The following is a 21977-nucleotide window of genomic DNA, read 5'->3' as shown; positions in this document are numbered from 1 at the left end:
ATCTCCCTCTTTCTGTTTTATAATAGATTCAAACGTGTGGAAGATATATATATCTAAATTAGTTGTGTTTAGGTTAGTTGAGATGTAACCATACATTGATAATTACATTGTCATTCCTTAAAACAATTAAAAAAAAAAGATTATATTATATACATGGATGATATGAGTCATAATGAAGGTTATGCAAATAATTATTTGTAATATAAGTATAAAAAGGTAATAAACGTACATAAATGAATTTAATTAAAAAGTCCAAGATTGAAGTTTCAAATGTCTCCCATGGCGCTCTCACTTTAATTGAGTTTGCCCCGTAATCAGTGGCCACCAATTTTGTTTACTTTAAATAGAACCATTAATTATTATTATTTTTCTTTAGGTTGAGTTCATAATTGTGTCCATACATATTTTACATTTTGATCACTTTAAAAATATCTTCATACAATTTTCAATTCTTCACCCTCAATTCATGAACTAAAATCTATCTTATCAATTTAAATTTTAAGAAACACAATTTTTTTAGTTTTATAAAATTATCCATATCAATTTTAATTTTTTTTATTGGGTGTGAATGTTAAAGATTCACAAGAAAAAAAAGTATATATATAATGTAAAAATATGTTTAATGATTGAATTAAGGGAAATTGTCGAAAATAATGTCAAATTATTTACGGGTTATAATAAAATTTCAGATTCTATCCCTAACATTTGATAGCTAGTGATATTCTTCGATAGAATCAACAAATTTTGCTATAATTTGTAAATATTTTAATTTATTTTGTTACTTTTAAAAATGTTCATTAAATTAATTTTGAATTATCTCTTATAATTCACCACTTATATATACTCATTCATAAAACTTAAAAATTAATCTTTTATACATAATTTTGTATTCACATGGTAATTAATTGAAAATATTTACAAAATTTCTAAAAGTCATATGACAGTATCCATCGATATCACTTATAAACATCGACAAAAATCTACCGATATCTATCTTTGAAATTTTACTATATTTTAGTTTATTTTGTTATATTTGAACATACTTTCAAAAATAGATTTTTTTAATAGTATATTACACATAAAAACGTTATATTTTTGCATGAACAAATCGGAGATAAATAGATGAAAACATGAAACTTGGTTGGTACAACATTTTCTTCTTGGAATAGTACTTTCATTTGACTATGTAGAAAAGTTAAAGAAAAATTTGTTATTGAATTAGGTGTTTGGTCCTTTAATCCCTTCCTAACAAAGCCAACAATTTTTTGTTTTTATTTTCTTTCATTTTCCAATTACTACATCTTCCTAATTTTGATTTTTCTGATACCAAAAATTAAATTAAATTACATACTCTAAACACAATCATTTTAAGTTGCTTTCATTTGATGTAAACCTTACAAAAAAACCAAATTTATTAGTACATATAATGAAAAAAATACATCATAAATTATATATGAATATACGTAACCATATGAGAGTTGTCCAAATAAAATATATACTTTTTCCATTTCATCTTACACTAGTTTCGACCAATTGTAAACACCATGTTGATTGTTGAAGATGAGACAACAGTGATTTATGCCTTCTAATAATTATATATATGTGAACACATCTTATAAATTTGAATTGACACATAATTTGTCCCTTATTTACCTCCAAAATTTTCTCCATCAAAGATGTACCTTAGTCAAATTGATCTTGTTGTGTCCAATTATTTGTCTAACTTTGTATACTTCTAGAATGGAGTTTCAAGGAGAAGCTAAAAAAAGCATATTGTTTAGAAGTCTTTTAACTCATGTTATGTGCTACACAGTTATTTAATCACTTTTACTCTTCCCATTTTATGTGAGGGAGGGAGAAGTTAATTTCTTGGATATTTCCAATGATACATAATATTAATAATTTTTCCTTTTATGTTTCTCATCAATTTTATACTATTCAAGTTTTGGTTAAACACTAAAAATGATGGTTTATTTTTCCACAACCCTCATCCCATCGGTCTTTCATTCACTCCCTTTTTTTTTTTTTTTAAGAGTTTTGAAGTGTTGACTTAAAAAGTTGGTAAACAAAGAAAAGTACTATAAACTTACTTAGGATTTAAGATTTTAAACTCATTTCAATTGTCAAATATGAAAACTATGAAATACAATCCCAACATTGATGGTCTAAAGATACTCACTTCACTTTTTTATATTGTACTAAAAAGATATTGATCTGTATGAAAAGATTTAGAAAATTTTTCTATAGTATGAGGTGAAATGCTTTTTAAAAATACGATATATAATCCATAAATATTAATGATTTAATGCAAGGTTCTTATTATGAAAATAAGTTTACATTGTGAATATAAGCTGAAGTAGAACAGTAATAAATTAGTTAGATTGTGTGGGAGGAAAAAATGGGAGATGGGAGCCACAGCCATCAATGTCGACTCATAATTTCCTTTGGAAAACAACTTAGAAATTCATCAAAAAAAGTGGGAAAAATAGAGAAAGCAATTTATAAATTAAAAATATTTTTGCCGCCATTAATGGTGTGTCATTGACCTTACTGTATTTGGAATTTGGATTGTGGTGCCCATGGAAGCCTCGTTGTTGACCATTTCCATGGAATTTATAATTCATTACTATATGGTTAGGACTATACTTGAGCCCTTTATAATTAGGGTTTGGTGCACAAGTCAGAGTTAATGGTTGCTTTGATAATAATTTTAATATTACTTTTTTCTTATAAAAAAAGAATAATTCTAAAATATGAATAACATAATGTGCTTTTAGGAGTGATTTCAGTTTTAGAAATGCTAAGAAAAGTTTGTGTAAGTGTGAAAGAAAAACAAGTGTTAATCAGTCTCTCCCAACCAAAATTGATTTTGTTAAAAAAACTGAACAATAATTACTTTAAGAAAAATTAATCACCATTTGACAACAAACTTTTTAATGATTTGATATCATTATTCAAAAATTACAATTTTTATTTTCTTTTATGGCTAATTTTCGAATATATCAATATTTTATGTTTTATAGATCGTTTATTTGATTCTTTATGTATCACTTTTATTTTTAAAATGTACTAGTAAACTTTAAAGATATATAAAAATTAAAAAAGATATTTTTGAACATTATAAAATGAGATAAATACATTAGACAGAAAGCTTATAGAAAATAACGATAAAAATGCAACCAAACTAAGCTTGCCACACGTTTCAATCCAAGAGGTCGGATGTTGTACTAACAAATAAAAAAAGAAAATAAAAATTAACTATTTATGATCTCTAATTTTAAAATTTGTCGTTCAACTTTTGTAATTTATTAACGGTTGCAATTAACCTCTAATTTATTAAAATCTTATATGTATGGTTGGCTGTGAGATATATACACATACGTGCTTTGAAGTTAAAAATTTGAAAGAAAATTGACAAAATGAATTGAATTGGAAGGTAAATTTTCAAGTTTCAACTAAATAATAATTAAGATTTATTCTCCATACTTTAAACAAGCGACCCTTTTCGCCTCTGTTTTATAAAATTTTAACATCAAAATAAATAAAACAATTAAAAAAATGGCAAATATATATACATATATATATAAAAACTATAAAATCCAACTTTTGGAGAAAGCTCATTTTGGTCTCTGCTCTAATTGGAATTCTACTAATTAACTATTTACCCGGAGTGATGACGTCCATTCTTATATTTAAATTATTAAGCTCTATATTCATCAAATTAATTAAACTCATAAATAATAATTTTTTGTTAATTTATTATATAAATGTTTTATGCAAACATAGTCAAATACTCTTGAGTGAAATAAATCCAAATTAAAAACTATTATTTTTCTTCCAAACTTAAATGTCTTGCATCTTCTTTTTAACCCTATATTTATCTTCTTTTCAAATTAAAATCTTGAAGCTAATCAGAATATTAACATTGAGTAGATTAAAAAAATAAAATAAAACTATCTAGATGTTAATAAGGTAAAATAAATTAGAAAAATAAAGTAATTATAATACAGATAAATATTTTTCAAGATGTATCATAAAACCAAAAAAAGAAGAAGAAGTTGGGAGAAAAAGAAAAAAAACACCTAAATGAATCACAAAATATCTCAAACTTGAGATACTAAATAATATGTATGTGAATGAATTGTATTTAGCACATTAGTTGAAATTGAGATAGAATGACACTATACCAAAGTGGTGACAATCAAATTCTAGTAGTCAAAGTCACTTTTTGAGTTTTTTTTTTAATATTTTTTATAAAACATCAATTTACCAAATCTAAGGTTTAATTAAAAATTAAAAACTCATATTATTAGACATTCTAATATTACAACCTAGTTATCCAAAAATAGAAATCACCTTATAGTTTTAAGGGTATAAACTAAAATAGACTATTTTTAAAAGTGCACCCATTGAAATAGACATTTTTTAAAAGTTATGAGATAGAATAAGATTGAAAATTTAGGGACAAAAAAATAGTATTTAAACCTAAACTAAATTTTTTTTTAATAAAAGTAGAATTAGTTGAAACATTAAACAAAACTGTAACTATTGTTTTAGAGTGGGTCATGAAGATTAATATTATTAAGGGTAAAATGCACTTTTGATCTGTAAGGTTCGATGTTGATGTCTATTTAGTTCCTAAAATTTTAAAATGAACGTTTTAGTTCTCGAGATTTGAGAAAATTTTAAATGATTCTTGAAGTCAAATTGATCTTTAGTTAAGTAACGAAAAAATGACGTGACAGTTAAATATAATTAATCATAAAACTAATTTGGCAAAAATGATTATAATATTTTTTTAAAAAATTACACTCACTCTCTTCTTCAACCAGAATGTTTGTTTAGAGACTAGGTAGATATAAACTTCAAACTCATGAACACATGTATAATTAAATACCCAACTAATTCTTGAGGTATGGAATTAATTTCGTTTATTAATTAACATCACCTACCTAAAAGAACGTATCCGACGGTCTTTGAAGTCAAAGTCTTAAAATTAACATACAATAAAATTGGAGAGCACAATTTAATCAAACTACTTCTTTTGACTTTGAATATCATTTCTATTTTCTTTTTGGAAAACTAAAACCCTTATCCCTACATATAAAAAAATTCCAATATTTTTCTTTTCACTCTCTTTTTCCCATTCTACAGTCCCTTTTTCAAACCATCTATAAATAGTCCCCCATTGTTCTTGATTCCCTCAGAAGAAGAATTTTTTTGGGTCACAAACAAATATAAAGGCTAATTAAGCTTTTCTTTTCTTTCTTTTTTTTTGCCTAAAGTATCCCATTAGTTAACCTCCATTTTTCTCTCTCTCTTTTCAAGCTTTGATAAAATGAATTATTCTACATTTGGCTTCATCCTTCTCCTTCTTCTGCCTCTCTCTTTCCAAATAACATTAGGTATGCTTATAAGTTTTGATTAGTGTGTAATAATGGCATATAGCTTTTATTTTTTATATTCTTAACTTTTGAAGTTTGTTAAGAAAGACGCCTTTAAAGTTTATTCACATATTTTTGTTTATCTGTATGAAAATATTATTGTTATTGTTTTAAAGTTTAAACGTATAAAATAAAAAATTTCCCACTTTATGGGGGGAATGGCTTATGCAGGGGACTCGAGAACAAGAGACAGCAACATGATCAAGTGCGAGAGTTTAGAGAAAAACAAGTGTGCATTTGCAGTTTCATGGTCAGGAAAAAGGTGTGTGCTTGAAAAGTCAGTGAAACGCAGCGGAGAAGACGCATTCACATGTCGGACGTCCGAGATTGAGGCCGACCGATTACAGAATATCGTTGAAACGGAGGAGTGCGTTGAAGGTTGTGGAATCGACAGGAACACTCTCGGCATCTCATCTGACTCCCTTCTAGACACTAGCTTCACTCGCAAACTTTGTTCCTCTCGTTGTTACAACCATTGTGCCAATGTTGTCGACCTCTTCTTCAACCTGGCCGCTGGAGAAGGTGACTTTGGCTTAAACATTTACGAAGTGTTTTTGAATAATAATGATAAGAAAAAAAACGTAAACAGTCATTTAAGTTTAACATTATTATGTGTTTTAAATTTTTGTTGTAGGTGTTTTTCTTCCAAAGTTGTGTGAAGTTCAAGGAGGAAATGCGAGAAGAGGAATGTCGGAGATTAGAAGCTCGGGGATTGTGGCACCGGGACCCATTCGACCAGTTTCTCTGTCAATTGCACCGGCAGTTGCACCAGGGCCGATTCAAGCGATCTCTTTATCAGCTGCTCCAGCAATGGCTCCCATGATGAATGGAGCTTGATCATCTTTACAAGGAGGAAAAGAAAGAAAGAAAGAACGATCATAATATTAGAGAGTTTTAATTATTATATTATAGAAGATATGAATTTCTATATTGTAGTATAGTTTTAGAGTGTGTGATAGATAGAGTGTGGATTTCATGGAATAAGGCTAAAGATCAGCTATTGTGGTTGTTGGTGGAGCCTTTCCATTTCTTATTCTATACTGTAATATGGGATCTATATATATATATATCATATGAAATAAAAATAAGTTTAATTATAATTATATTGTTGATGAGAAATGCTTGTTTCAATTATTTGAGCAATGACAGATATTGCAGTCTTTATTTATAACATGATAGAAAAATAATAATTCATTTTTTTTAAAACATAATAATGAATTAAATAGATGTATTCGTAAATATGGGTTTCATAAGTATATCAAAATTGCTATGAGTTTTGCTATGAGTTTCAATTGCACACATAGTTGGTTGGCTTTTGATTACATTTACTTACACATGCATGTTGAGAATGCAATTTGATTATGTGATTGAGAGGTTATGGTACGTATGTTGGACTGCCTGGTATTAATATTATTGTCTTTTTATATCCAAAAGATCAGTAAACAGTATCCATATATGTATTTCTTTTAATTATTAAAAGATAACAATAGGCATCTTTTACAATCATTATAATTAAATCACGTTTAAAGTTTTATAATCGAAATAATATCTTCTAAACTTATTAATCAATACTTACGTTGCATCACTGCACATGGTTTAAAATGAAAGTTGTCTACATTTACATCAAATCATAATTATTACATCTTTTTATATGACTTGTTTTAGTATTAATGATTCAAACTTAATTAAAAAAGTCAAATTATAAGCTTAAGTAATTCTAATGTTTGAAGTCTGTGATGTTGTAATTTCCTCAATGTTCAAAATTTTCATTTTTTTAAATTTACCTATGTTTATACCTTCTAAATTTTAATTTTATATCTACTGAATTAATACATACGTCAAAATTTGGTGGCTAAATATGCAATTAATCTAATTAAAAAACAAGTAGTTGGTTTTGACATTTTTTAGTTCAATAGTATAACACAAACTTAGATATTTGAAAATTTGAAATCTTAAAAGTAAAAGTACATATTTATGATTCAAATTTGGTCCCTTCCAACGTCCAAAAATGTATAGACCCATATGCAAACAAACATCTATAAAAGCCCCAAGGGCTCGTAAATAGCATTTCAAGAACTCCATACTTCTAAGTTTTTTCCTTTCTTTCTTTCTTGGTGCCCTCAAGTCTTTTCCCTAATCTCTGCCAAAATGCATAATTACAATTTTTCTCCTAAATTGCCATCTTTGTTTCTGTATAAATTCTTCTTCTTTAACGGTTAGTTCATTGTTGATTTTTAAAAATATTTTGTTATTTATTAACATGTTTGCTATAAATTTTGAAAATATATTATCCTATTGTATTTGCTAAATTTAAGATTTATTATAAATATAAGGATAAAAATTGAATAAATTGTAGAGTAAACCTAAAATATTTAGAGAAGTTTGTAGCAAAAAAAAAAAAAAAATTATGATAATAGAGTTTAGTTTTTTACAAAACTGGAGTAGACTACCGTTAGGTTATGAGTTGTTTTTTTTAAATTTTTTTTAGATCTAATGTAATTTTTCAAATATTTAAGCAATTGCTATTTAGATTACATTTATTTTTTTTACACGTCACACTCAATTGTTTGTTTATTTGATTGCAGTTTGTAGACAAAGAATGTTCTTACAACGTTCTCAATTTTGTTTCATTTGTGATTAGAGCGTAGGATGGCAATCCTTGTGTAGTAATCACAAGTCAAATATATAAGTATGAAATAATTTTGTAGTTTGTGAAGGCCAACAGAAACAGAGTGGATGCAGGGGAATCAAGAAAAACAAGAAGCCTGAAGAAGATAAAATGCGAAGATCTAGAGATAAACATGTGCGCATTTGCAGTGTCATGGTGGGGAAATAGGTGTGTGCTTGAAAAGACAGTGAAACTCGACGGAGAAGAAGGATTCACATGTCGTACATCAAAGATTATGGAAGTGAAGAAACTAAGGAACAGAGTCGAAACAGAGAAGTGTGTCCGACGTTGTGGCCTTGACAGGAACACCCTCGGCATCTCCTCCGATTCCCTCCTCGATACTCGTTTCACTCAGAACCTCTGTTCCTCTCGCTGCTATAACCATTGCCCCAATATCGTCCACCTTTTCACCAATCTCGCTGCAGCTGAAGGTACTCACGCCTAGTCTGAGACGAAACAAATAAATTAGTACTTTTCTTTTTGTCCCCATGGTTAGCTTAATAAACATTGTATCTTTGGCAATGGCAGGTTTGTCTCTTCCAAAGCTTTGTAATGCTGAAGGAGGAAATATGAGATCAAGAGAAATGTCCAATATTAGAAGTTCTGGGATTGTTGCATCGGGACCTATTCAATCAGCTTCGATTTCGATTGCGCCTGCTGTCGCACAAGAGCCACTTCAGTTCAACTCTATGTCGTTTGCTCCGGCCCCAAATGGAGTTTGATCGGAAAAAAGGAATTATAATAATGGAAGAAGAAGACTAAAAAGCTATGGGTGTGTATGCCTCTCTTGGTTAACGTTCATGGTTTCATTTCACCATGCTTACCTTTTCATTTTATTTTCCATTATTTTCACTGTGGTTTCCTCTTGTAATAAAAATTATGTATTATATGAAATTAATAATCATCTTTGATAAATATTTTAGTTCTTACTTTATTTATATTTGGAAGTAGTAAAATACATCCAGTTTGAACCATTAAAAAATATGCCTAACATCAACTATATCCTATTGAATGAATGTATGTTCAGCATAGACATGTAAGTAATTATTTTAGTTGGCTTGAAAAAGTGATTCCATCATTTACATATTTTTTTTTGTTGTTATAGTAATTTTTTTATATTGGTTCATTATCTTTTGATTGTCATTTGATTAGTTTTTATATTCTTTAACCTGTTTAAATTGTTATTTACTATTAATTGTTGTCTAATTAATACTTTATGTTATCGATTACCAACAAGTTATACCATTACTCTAGGATATTATTTATAATTCACATTGCTATGTAAGTGCTAATTTTTTATTGATATATGAATGCAAATATATCATATCATTGAAGCCATAACAAAGAACAACATATAAACTAAAACACAAGATCGATACAAGAAAAAATATTTAATGGATACTTAAACTTTTAATTTGATATTTAATAAGTACATCGAGTTTAAATTTTAATTACATACTGACACTCCCAATTTCATATTTAATTAGGTGTTAGACATATTTAACAGTTTCTTAAATTAACGATTTTATTAAACATAAACGCAAAATTTGTGTAAATTTTCAATTGTTTGTACAATAAATTTGCAAAATCTTAAAAGATGTTCAAATGGGATATTACTTATGCACGTAAAATTAAAACTTAACAACTTACTTTACACAAAAATAAAAGGTGAAGAACTTATTATATGTTTTTTAATAATCTAATGATATGTTGGGTAGAAATTTGAAAATATAGGAACTAAAATATTAATTTCAAACCAACAAAAAACAAGAAGAAAAAATTAAATGAATTTATGATTTAAAAGATTAATATCAAATTATCATATAAGGAAATATTAAATTTGTTTATAAAATGTGAGATTTGAAACTTAATTAGAGTTGGACTTGTACTTGGGCCTTCCTTTATGAATCAGCCCAATTTTGAATGAGAAGAAACCGACATGTAGTTTTTACTTTATACCCGTTCGCATAAACCTCGCCGTCACGCCGTTCGTTGAGAAAACCTCATCGGGATTTCACCGGAGCTGTCACCTTCCGATTCTTACGGACCCTGTTTTCAGGTGAAGATGGTGAACCAAAGGCAAAGACTTGCTCGGAAAAAGTACAAAGAAGAGCACCCAGAACTTTTCCCGAAAGCAGAGCCAACGCCACCGAAAGACCCGGACAAGAAGAAGAAGAAGAGTAAATTCAAGCGCAAAAAGGAAGAATCGAACTCAAACAGAGACCCAACTAAACCCCACAAAAAGGGTTTTAAGAAACACCCTCTTAGAGTACCTGGGATGAAGCCTGGAGAAAGCTGCTTCATCTGCAAAGCTAATGACCACATTGCTAAGCTTTGCCCTGAAAAGGCTCAATGGGAGAAGAACAAGGTCTGTCTTTCTGTTTTACCTTTTGTGTTTCTGGAGTTTCACTGTCTGCTCAGTTCATGGAAAATTTGATCATTGGATAGGATTTTCTTTCAAAGCTACTATAGTAAGGAATGTGGTATCTGTGACAGTGGTTAGGATTGGATTCTGCTCTCCAATTTTAGGGAAACTTCTTAACTTAGTTGTTACTATGCTTAGGGTTCTTCTATCAACTATTGTCACTTTGGAATCGATTGTTAGAGTCCTTGGGGATAGAGGGACATGGATTATTTGGAAGAGCTCTGTGATGATAATCTCTTGGGGAAGTGGAAGGATTGTAAAGAAATAGTTTTTTAAGAAAAATATGGGGATATGCTTTCAAAGTGGGAATTCTGTTTACGGCATGTTAATGGTGTTAAACAAAGGTTTATGAAACTTTATATGCTGCTGGGGTAGGATGTGATTTGTTCGTTTATTCCACCCTTTGGTTCTTGCAGTCTCCAATTTTCTTTCTATGCTAGGCTGAGCTATATGGTGGAAGATTTGGAATGAAAGAAATACAAAATTTTTTCAAGACAAAGCAAGAACCCCTGTGGAAGTTCTTAGTTCAGCTTTATTCAAAGTACTTTTTGGGTGTAAAAAACATACATCTGTTCTCGAGTTACAACTTAGATTTCCTTGTATCATTTTAAACAAAGCATGATGGGCTCATTTTGTAACACTGTGGATATTCCATTCATCAATGAAATTGTTTCTTATCCAAAAAAAGGCACATGGTCCTTCCTTTATGCTTTTGAATTTAAGGTTGTTTTTGGCTTTTGCATTCAAGGACATTAATAGCAAATTTTTTGTATTATTGCCATGCTGAAGGGAGTCATATGTTCATCTCTGTTACTTGACATTCACAGATATGCTTGCTTTGCCGGAGACGAGGGCACAGTCTCAAGAATTGTCCAGACAAAAATGAAGGGACCGTGGACAAGAAGTTATGCTATAACTGTGGTGAAACAGGACATTCACTAGCTAATTGTCCACAACCCCTTCAAGATGGTAAATTTTATTACAAATTCAAACTCATATTTATCAGTGCTTTGCATAATATGTAGAATATTTCATTTTGGGTTTCCTTGAGGCACTTGTATTCCCATCTTTCTAAACCAAATGCCTCTCGTATATTCCTATGAAATGAAGTGCTTTTGTGATACATATGCTCTGGAGCTTGTAAGGATTTATTTTTTTATTTTCTGAATTATGTGTATTGTTTTCCATCTTGGATCTGCAGGGGGAACTAAATTCGCCAGTTGTTTTATTTGTAATGAAAGTGGACACTTAAGCAAGAATTGTCCGAAGAATACTCACGGGATCTACCCTAAGGTATTTGGTTTAACCTTCACATATTTAACTTTCATGTGATTAGCAATGGTCACACACCAAACTCTTGGCTTCCCTATAATGTTCTAGGTTTGCCCATAGTCTCCTTGTATCATACAACATTAAGAATTTCCTTGGATGATATTCTGCAGGGTGGTTGTTGTAAAACTTGTGGAGAAGTCACACATTTAGCTAAGGATTGTCCAAAGAAAGGAACCCAAGTGTTTGATAGGGCTGGTGTATTTGGTTACAGATGTAAGTATTCCTGCTTCTTGTTTCTTATTTGTATTTTTATTTGTAAGTTTCCAACTTTGTTTCTATCGTTTCGTTTTTAGTGTGTGCTGTTGTGACATGTTTGTTGGTACAATCTAAAAATTATAACCATTTTGAAAAAAGATGTCATAATTTCTTCATATGCATTATTCCTTCTTTATCATTGGGTTATTATGTACATCGAAGAATAGAGCTTCCTTATCTGTCTATACAGTTTTCTTGAAGATATTTAACTCAATATAACTGAGATTAGAACAACAAAGCCAAAGTCATTATAACTGAGCTAACCATCTCCATTTGACTGAGATACGAGGGTCAGACATAGAAATCATGACCTTTGGTTCTTAAGGATATCATATCATTTCACCCACTCACGGTCAAGCCTACTTGGAGGAGCATCAAATAACATTGACATCATGATCTTCATTCCTTTTCTAGGAGTTTGCAGCTGTTCTTTACTACCATATTTATTCATCAAAGTAAATGATTATGAAGCTTCCTAAGGCCAACTCTAACCAGTCAAAATACTCCAAAGTTTTTTGCCAGTATTTGTTTTCACATCGATAATTTCTTGAACACACAAAAAAATAGTATTCCACAGATGTTTCTATAAAAGATGCTCTACTGGAGAAAGGTCACGGTTCAAAATTACTACTCCAAAAGCATCATCTCATGTGCCAATTTGTGGACTAAAAGGGTGGGAGATAACTGGGAATGAGGAACCAAGACTTCTGGATTGACTAACTTCTGCTAAAACTATCTATAATAATATCTGGAAAAGGTGAAACGAAACATACTATTATGAGTAATTATTTATTTTCTTGTCTCAGCATCTGGATACGTGGAAATGCCAAGACGACCAGAGACGAAGCTAATCAGTGGTGATGATCTTGAGGATGACTTCATGATTGATGAAGGTAGTTTGCAGATCAAAGATGCAAAAATGGGAAAGAAAAAGGGTCCTAAAGTTGTGAAGTTCATGGACTGATTGATAGCTGTATGAGATAAATTGATTTGTTCTCTTGTGTTTGTTGTAAAGACCCTTTGTTTTGCACACAAGAGAAAACGGGGTAGTTTTGGAACGTTGGCCCATTATTATTTATAAGCGTTTCTCTTCCCTCCCTAATAGCAATTTATTTTCATCAGATAATGTCTCAAAAGGAGGCTCATTATTTGATGACTTTTTCGAGGAAGCAACGAAAATACAAACGATACTTTTTTTCTTCTTTAAATCTCATATTTAATAAAAAAAAATCAGCAAATATTTCTTATTAGATTAGTAAATATGTCTTTTATTCATAAATTATTAGAGAAAGGTTAAAAATAGTAAATTTGATAAAATATTTAAACATATAATAATTTTTTTATATTTTATTAATAATAGATATTAATAGCTTTGGTTATGCTATAAGTGATATTGATAGATAATGATAGAAATCTAGAATTCAAAATTTTGCGGTAGCTAATAAATATTTTAATTTATTTTATTATTTTTAAAAATGTCACTAAATTATTATAAAGGACAAAATGATTTTTTTTTATGTTGCTTTTTCTACACTAATAAAAATATAGATTTATTGTCAACGTAAACTTAACTTAATTGTATGTTTATAAGGATAAGAGGTTCAGAGTTTAAATCTTCACATTACCAAGTTGTACTTAAAAGTATTTAAATATATAATATGAAAATAAGACTTGTGACAAAAATTTAATACGTCCTTAGAGGGAGTGGAAAATTTTATTCTTTTAACAACTATATACATACAATTTCTTTAACGACTACATGTATTGTACGTACATGATTATGTGTGTGCGTGTGTATTTGTTTCTTCGTAATAATCAATAATTAAAAAACTTGTTTAGTATACAATCTTAAAAATGCCTTCTTCTTTTCTCAAAGACCCAATTTTCATTTCTCAAAAACAAATGATAAGATGCAAGTTAAGAGTTGTGTTATTATTATGAAAATAAAGAGTAAAATAAAAGAGGTAAAGTGTTTATTTTAGGGAAAGGGAAAGAATAGTGCTATGTTTTAGGAAGAAATGTGGATGAGGAGATAATTAGGGATTGAAAACAATTGTGAACCTTAGTTTTATCCTTAAAATGACTCCTTTTTATTCTCATCTCTCTCCCCCTCAATAAGGATCTCTCCTTCTACCTTTTCATTTTCATCTCTCACATTTCTCCTCTTCTCTCTTTTCTTCCATTATTCTTCCCTACCCTTCTTCCTTACACCCATCTTTCTCCCCCTTTCATACACATTCTTCATACACAAAAATGGTGATCTTTCTCTCTACCATCTTTCATGGCTAAGTGTTCTTGTCTGCAATCATTATTACTTTTTTCCTCAATTTCCCACATGTTTATCATCATTATTATTCTTGTTAATTAGGTTAAATAACAACGTTTGGATGGTTGCTAGAATTTGAAATGGTGTAATTGTGACATACAATGATAACTATTATCGTCATGTCGTTATAAGTCATCAAACACACCCTTTCAAGTCTCAACTTTTGTTGTTCAACATTCTAATACATTTCTACTTCAATGGTAGTTTTAAAACATTCATGAAAAATGGTGGGAATGGTTGAAATAATAGATACTCTAAGACCAAAGTTTAAAAGCATTTAGTTTTAATGCTATCGTGTTAGAGGAATGATGAAATATAAGAATGAAAGATTAGTTCCTTCCACCTTTATTTAAGGGGAGTATATGTTATTTATTATAAAACTAAGTTCATGTTGATATAAAATAGAATATGTTGCGTTTTTACGGACACTTTTAAAATATGCTTAGATTTGAAAAAGAATATAATAGAGTGATATATGGTTGTTAACGAATTAGGCGAACGCTGCTTCTGGAATGGCTGTAAGGGATGAATGCAAGCTGAAATTTTTGGAGTTAAAAACCAAGAGAAACTATCGGTTCATTATATTCAAGATTGAGAATCAAGAAGTTGTTGTGGAGAAACTCGGAAGCCCTGAAGAGACTTATGATGATTTCTCTGCCGCTATTCCTGCTAATGAGTGTCGCTATGCTGTCTTTGATTTTGATTTCACTACCGATGAGAACTGCCAGAAAAGCAAGATTTTCTTCATTGCATGGTAAACTTCCAATTTTTTTTCTCTCTATCTAATACATCATTTACATTCCCTTAATCTATGTTTCTATCAAAAACTTGCATTCTACTGTTACCTTTAATATTTCACAAGCATTTCAAAACTAGGCTTGAAATACAATCTGTTGGAATGTTTGATAAAAATCGAGATTTGAACACGGGAACGCACAGTTTGACAGGTGGAGGAATTTCTACCCAAAGGATAGTTTTGAAACAGTAACGAAACATCAAAAGTAATACAACTTTTACTCGAACAAGAAGTTTATGATATTCTAACAAACATTATTCACAACATTATTACTTGATTTCCTCCTGGGAAATGTAAGGAGAGAACTTCAACATACTTCGGTAAAACTTCTTCTCAATCAAATTTTGTAGCATAAACTTAACCTTAAACTTGAAGACAAACACATGAACTATGGTTATCTATGATGTCTCTGTTAATTTGAAGGTCCCCTGACACATCAAAAGTGAGAAATAAGATGGTTTATGCAAGCTCCAAGGACAGATTCAAGAGGGAATTGGATGGAATTCAGGTGGAATTACAAGCCACAGATCCTAGCGAAATGAGCTTCGACATAATCAAGGCTCGAGCATTTTAAGCTCAGTTTTCCTCCCTCTCTCTTTCTCCATCTTCATTTTTGAGACTAAGCATAACTAATGTTGTGACATTACGCTTTCAATTTTTTTTTTCTTTTTGTACTTTTTTAATCTTTTTCACAGCCTTGTTTCTTTTTTGCTTCATGGGGTTTCACTGATCTCTAAAGCTGTATTGATGATCTGTTGTAATTCTATATATATATACACATAAAGGGAGTTCCTTTTTTCACTTAATGTTTTGAGCAGTAAAAGATTCCAACTTAAAGAATAAAACATTTAAGAGAACACCCAAATGAGTTTTGTATGATTTGATCATATCATTGATAAAGCTTTCTGTATTGAAGTATGCAATGAATATCTTCTTTAAGTTAAAAGGAGAAGGGTCTCTTTCTCTATGGCTGCTTACTTTGAGTATTCCAGAAACTCGTCTCCCATTTTTCTACTTGTTTGATTGAATTCTCTTTTCTACTAAGAACAAAATGAAGCGACGCGGGATCATATGGGGGCGGCATTGTGCATGGGTTCGACTCTGCAGGCCTCTTCACTAATGACTCTGTCATGAATTTCTTGGTGAGCCCTTCAGCTGGACAAGCCATGGCTTCAGAACAAAGCTCGATTGCATTGGGCGGTAGCGTCGGCTTGAAAGTAAGGAGTTTGGAATATTCACTTAGAAGATGAAACATGTAGTCATAGACATAGTCCATCTTCAGCTCCTCTTGGATGAAACTGCTAGCTGCTTTACCAATGGCTTGTGCCTGAGTAACCACAATAAGATACATAATCTCGTACTCGAAACTCAAACCGTATAAGGAGAATTTAACCCGTAATATTGTATAAAGCTAGTAACCGGTTTAGCCTATTGTAGAATTACCTTTTGCTTATGGCTGTTGCCCCAATCAACTGCAAATTTTATAGACTTGCACTTGTCGTCATCCTTTACAGGCCAATAGTGGTGCACTGGCATCAAACCTCTCGTGAAGAAGTCGTAGTAATGGGGCTTTACAATTAAGGTAACAGAATCACAAGCAAGAATGTACTTTTCGCTAACAGACCAAGCTGATCCTTCTATATAGATTTTATATCTGCAAATGTGTTTCATACAAAAGAAAACAGAGTTGAGTTGAGTGAAAGATTAGCTAATAACATTGGACTGAAGAAAGAAAGAGGCTTCAAATTTTACCTATGAAGGCATTGGTTTGAAAGATCTGATTGCTTGTATCCCTCCTGGGATTCTTTCGTCCAATCCTGAAAATTATTTTTCCAAGAATTATAAGAATTCCTGTCCTAGTTCCTAACCCAATATTATGAGCTGAACTCGATCCACTAGCAATCGAGTTCTGTTCAAGTTTATAAGAATTTCTGTCCTAGTTTCTGATCTCTAATGAATCCTCAAGTGATTTTATATTTGACAATATTTAAATGTAAATCGATACCTGTGCAAATACACGAGCGTTCCAGTCTTGTTGGTCAGACACATTGCATTTGATTAGATCTTTTCGGGTGTCGGCGACCTCTGGATTTCCCTTCCAGTATGCATAAGGCTCTCTACTCTTCCATGGGATCCTTTTATTCCCTTCTTTTATATCCTTCAACAACGGCTCCCATGGCTTTATATTGATCTCTGGCCTACAAAAGTCGGCCACTGTATTAACTATTAATTATTAAATCATCACAACACCGAAAACCTCAAGGAAACGACACTTCACTCACGCTAGTGTCGGAAGTTTAAAAAGTTCATTTTGATCTTCTATAAGGCAACGCCCATGATCGGTTTCAAACAATTATTAATTTCTAAGAAGCTAAAAAGCTTTATTTTAGATAACGTATGATGTCAAGAGTAGTCTAAGATCCAAAGCTCATGGACAAGCTCCTATGTCCCAAAAGGGAAAGTTAAACCTCTAATTTCTGCATTGACCAACCAATGTATTAGAGTTTATAAACCAAAGGGAAAATGATAGATTTAAGCTTGCTGCTGACACTCTGCAACTTCGAGGGGCATAGTCATCTGACACCACCAATATTACACAATATTCCAAGCAGGTGTCAAAGGACGCACAGTATAAATAGCACCACGCCAGCAACCTAAAGGGGTAACTAGTTTTTTCTCTGCTTAACTAAGCTAAATATTTCGTCAGCTAACTTAAAAGATTAGAATATGCTCAACTCAGCAGCACATCATGCGAAGTTATGAATATGCCACCGTGTATACATACATGTGTTTATCATGTTCGTGTCCTAAATTTTTAATAAAGCAATAAGAAGAAACATTTAATTGCTGGGAGCATGCTGTAATGAGTAATGTAATCAAAAGTCAAAGATTGACTAACCATCCCCAGAAGGACCAATCAGGAAAAACAATATCGAACGTGGCATCATCTCCACAATAACGAAACAAAGGAGGTGGGGTAGGCCCATTAGGCCCACTAAAATGGCTAGTCAAAATCACGGGCCAATCAACGCAATCAAACATAAGATCCAAATCAGGCACTTTTCCGGGGTACCTCCGTAACAACTGTAGGATCCCCCACACCGTAAAAGTATCTCTCGTTTGAAACGACTTTTTATAAGTCTCCACGTAAGCCTTCCCATTCAGAATCAGTAGCCGGAAATTGGCCGTCCGTTGCCCAGCCTCCAGCGTGGCCCTCGTGATCCCCGTCCGGGCCCAGGGTCTGAGGTCCTCGTGAATCCAGCGGAAGTAATCGGGGCACGCGGATGAAGAAGACGGAGGGTTCTGATCTTCGTCAGTAGTCCAATTGGTGGGGTAGTGGGCAGGGCAGGCTCCTGGTGTGATGTTATTGAAGGACGCACAATGGAGTGTGAATTCGACTTGTGGTCGTCGTGGTTGGTGGTTTGGGTTATGTGGGACTTGGGAAGTGTTGGTAGGATAGTATTGGGATTTGCCGCTCCCTTTTATGGTTAAATTGTACGCTGTCGTCTGAAATAAAATCAGATCCAACGAACTTTCAATAAATCTCTCTGCCGACAAATTTAACGGTATCCCTCATCTCTGGGAAAATTTTAACTATATGTTTCATACTATTTTTAATTTGACTTCGAAATCATCCATTCTGTTTATGCAACAAAAACTTAAACCAATTTATACTCCACAAAAGTAGCTTTCAATTTTAAGTGTTTGTGGAAGACCCAGAATATGAAACCTACAAAAAAACATACCTACTTTTCAAATATAGTGTTAACTTTTTTTTGTTCTTTCTATATTATTTTATATATATAAAGGTGATGTCTTAAATCATAATACATAGATGTTTTTTTTTTTTAATAAAAAATTATGGTTACTTTTACCTCATACACTATATCTTATATTTCGTTTAGAAGAACACACACTTAATAGTTATATAAATAAAATTCTTAAACTTTCGTAGTGAATAAATCCAGATTATTTATTAAAGTTTTCTATTCCAATCTTTCACCCATTTTATTGGATCCTTTTGTAAAATCCACGTTTGAAAAAATCTATACAAATTTGAGAACCGATCCATGAATAATTTCAAAAAAAAGGTAATCATAATTAATGAAAACGTTATAAATTTAATTGATTGAAAATAAAATTTCCAAATATATTATCATAATTTAAATGGAAGCAATTATTTATGAACTCAAATTATAAATTGGTGTAGAGAAGACGCGTGGCAAAAACGTAAAAATAAAGGAGGAACAAGCGTCCGAAAAATAGAGAGCCTTATTGTTCCAAGGAAAAATATAGAGCCGACAGTTCGGCCAATCCAAATGTCACGGCACCACAAGACGACATGTCGGTTTCTTTACTTTTAGGATAAATATTTTTTTAAAAAAATTAATAAAATGATTTATTTAGTAACAATAGGAAAAAAAAAAGAAGAAAAACAGAGACTTACAGAGGAATGAAGGAGGCGCGTGGAGAGGAAGACGCCGGCGAGAAGGAAGAGAGAGAAGAACAAGAACAACAGAGAGAAAGTGGCCGGAGATTTGATAAACGGCTTGAATATATGATCGGGAAAAAAGGCGTAATGGGAAAACCTGTTGCGGAAACTACCGCCAGAGCCTTCTCTCATTTTAAAATATCTTTAACTCTTTCGTACTTCACTCACTCATTCTTCATTCCCCACATTCTGGCTTTACAGACCCACCACCATCGCCGCCACCGTCGTCCGGAGAGGTCAGAGACTGTAATTTTGAATTTTTTAGATGCGAGATTAGAGAATGTGGGGTTCGATGAGGTGGGATGTAAATCATATATTGAATTAAGAACTTTGATGTAAATCATATATATAATAATGATAAATACCCTTTTCCATTCTCAAAATTACAACTTTACATATATTTACTCTCCTAGACGTGTCTAATAATCATAGGTATTAAATTTAGGTGATCCATACTTTTATTATAATGGGACAAAAATCTATACAAAATCAAATTGTCACTAACAAAAAAATATAATATAAATAGTGGATACATTCACTTCTTTGAAAATAATAAAATGTTTACTAACTATTTTAAATTTATTTCTTTTTGTAATCTTTTATATCCATATCAATATTTTAATAATTTTTTCACAGAAATAACAATATCTTGATGATTCCATCGTTCTTTGGGAATAGTAACTCTAAAAATTTGTATATTGCTAAACAAAAACTATCCTCTATTTTACCACAATGACTAATTTGTGATTAAACATTAGTTTAATTTAGTTTAATTTCATCTCGAAGATTGAATTTTGATGTATAAAATAGTACTTTTGTAGCATAGGTTACACCTATATCCAAACTCCATTTTCCCACACATATTAAAAAAAATAAATTGCCATATGATACCTTTTCGATATCTATTTATTTCCTATCGTTATCAATTAAAACACAAGTTTGTCTCTATGTATTCATTAACTAAACATATATAAAAAAAAGTCAATGACTTATTAGCCGGGGAACTTGCTTGAGAAGTTCATTTTCTTTCCCCGTTACCTAACCAAGGATGATTTATTTGAATTTAAAGAGGAATATAATGTTTAGAATTAGTTTTATAGAAAAATTGTAAAAAAATAGAATAATATTTATTCATAGAAAAATCAATTGTAATTTTTTTTTCTCTCAATCATTTTGTTATATGGAGTTTAAATAATTTGTCAAATTTTTCTAATTTTTAAAAAATCGTTATATGTGTTAAAAAGTGTTGTGTTTGTGAATTATAAATTTAAATTTAAGATTTTCTTGTTTTGGTGAGATGTCTGTTTGCTTGTGATATACTTTTGAATAATTAAATATTAATTTTCTTTTCTTTTTCAAAAAATGATGATCCTTATTTTCTATGTACTAGAATAAAACTCATATTAAAATCTCATTCGAACTTGATCATTTAAAAAGATTCTAAAAATAACTCAATTGTAAATTATCTTAGTGTTGCAATTTTCATAAAATTTAATTAAAAAAATTATAAACTTTAATCACCGGTCAATTTATTAAAAACTTGTAGCTGATATATGAAAATGTTCATATTCTATTAATACTAGACATGGATAGATATCAATAACATTAATATACTTTTTGATAGAATCTAAAATTTTACTATAACTCGTAAATGTTTTAATTTATTTTGTTATTTTAAAAATGTTCATAAATTTAATTGAATAGCTGTAAATGGTAAACTTCAATCACATGTTAAATTTTAGATACAATTATTAAAAAGCTTATGTACTGTTTATTGGGAGAGTTGAAAAAACTTTTTTGTTTTGTTTTGTATTTTGAGAACATAATTGTAAACCACATCTAATTCTAATTGGGAGAGAATGGGTTGAAATTAATTGTTGATGTAGTATAGTTAATTACAAATTAATTGTGAGAATTAAAGTGAAGTTGTAATGTCAATACATTGGGTTTTTGTGAACTAATTCTTCAATTAATTTTAAGAGAGAGTTTGGAACTTTAATTAATAATTCAATCTTATTAAACAGGAATCTTAATTATATAATTTATTGAGAAAACTTTCATCACCTTAATAGTTATTGCATTAATAATTGAAACAAAGTTAAGTTCGATAATGACAACAATACAAAGAAATATATCTTTTCAATTAATTTATTTTGGAAAAAAAAAACACAAAAGTTTTGGTTTATAAGTTTCCTTGCTGATTTAATTTTCAAATTTCAAATTTAGTTCTTAGAGTCTC

At 30.6% G+C, this 21977-nt stretch overlaps 5 protein-coding genes across 5 annotated transcripts; 4 read left to right on the top strand and 1 right to left on the bottom strand.

The window, feature by feature from the left end:
* The first annotated feature begins 5199 nt into the window (after positions 1-5199).
* LOC101216404 lies at positions 5200-6544 on the top strand. Its single transcript, XM_004140728.3, has 3 exons — positions 5200-5405; positions 5616-5966; positions 6079-6544. Exons 1-3 carry the CDS (start codon positions 5339-5341, stop codon positions 6279-6281), a joined length of 621 nt encoding a protein of 206 aa, XP_004140776.1. The 5' UTR covers positions 5200-5338; the 3' UTR covers positions 6282-6544.
* A 1291-nt stretch (positions 6545-7835) lies between these two features.
* LOC101212311 lies at positions 7836-9027 on the top strand. Its single transcript, XM_031882143.1, has 2 exons — positions 7836-8543; positions 8641-9027. The coding sequence occupies exons 1-2, from the start codon at positions 8246-8248 to the stop codon at positions 8832-8834; spliced, it is 492 nt and encodes a 163-aa protein (XP_031738003.1). The 5' UTR covers positions 7836-8245; the 3' UTR covers positions 8835-9027.
* A 1021-nt stretch (positions 9028-10048) lies between these two features.
* Positions 10049-13293, top strand: LOC101212555 (zinc finger CCHC domain-containing protein 9). Its single transcript, XM_031882948.1, has 5 exons — positions 10049-10480; positions 11365-11506; positions 11739-11830; positions 11980-12082; positions 12931-13293. The coding sequence occupies exons 1-5, from the start codon at positions 10178-10180 to the stop codon at positions 13086-13088; spliced, it is 798 nt and encodes a 265-aa protein (XP_031738808.1). The 5' UTR covers positions 10049-10177; the 3' UTR covers positions 13089-13293.
* Positions 13294-14258: 965 nt separating this feature from the next.
* LOC116402770 (actin-depolymerizing factor 7) lies at positions 14259-15820 on the top strand. The gene is made up of 3 exons (XM_031882949.1): positions 14259-14380; positions 14945-15204; positions 15670-15820. Exons 1-3 carry the CDS (start codon positions 14378-14380, stop codon positions 15818-15820), a joined length of 414 nt encoding a protein of 137 aa, XP_031738809.1. The 5' UTR covers positions 14259-14377.
* A 147-nt stretch (positions 15821-15967) lies between these two features.
* Positions 15968-20037, bottom strand: LOC101212790 (protein O-glucosyltransferase 1). Its single transcript, XM_004140791.3, has 6 exons — positions 19694-20037; positions 18146-18753; positions 17252-17444; positions 16999-17063; positions 16690-16900; positions 15968-16573 (listed from the first exon to the last, which is right to left on the bottom strand). Exons 1-6 carry the CDS (start codon positions 19868-19870, stop codon positions 16211-16213), a joined length of 1617 nt encoding a protein of 538 aa, XP_004140839.1. The 5' UTR covers positions 19871-20037; the 3' UTR covers positions 15968-16210.
* Between the last annotated feature and the right edge of the window lie 1940 nt (positions 20038-21977).

Source organism: Cucumis sativus, chromosome 3 (genome assembly GCF_000004075.3).
Source record: "Cucumis sativus cultivar 9930 chromosome 3, Cucumber_9930_V3, whole genome shotgun sequence".
In the NCBI taxonomy this organism is placed as follows: Eukaryota; Viridiplantae; Streptophyta; class Magnoliopsida; order Cucurbitales; family Cucurbitaceae; genus Cucumis; species Cucumis sativus.
The sequence above is the reverse complement of the archived record's forward strand: the minus strand, read 5'-3'. Positions and strand labels throughout refer to the sequence as shown.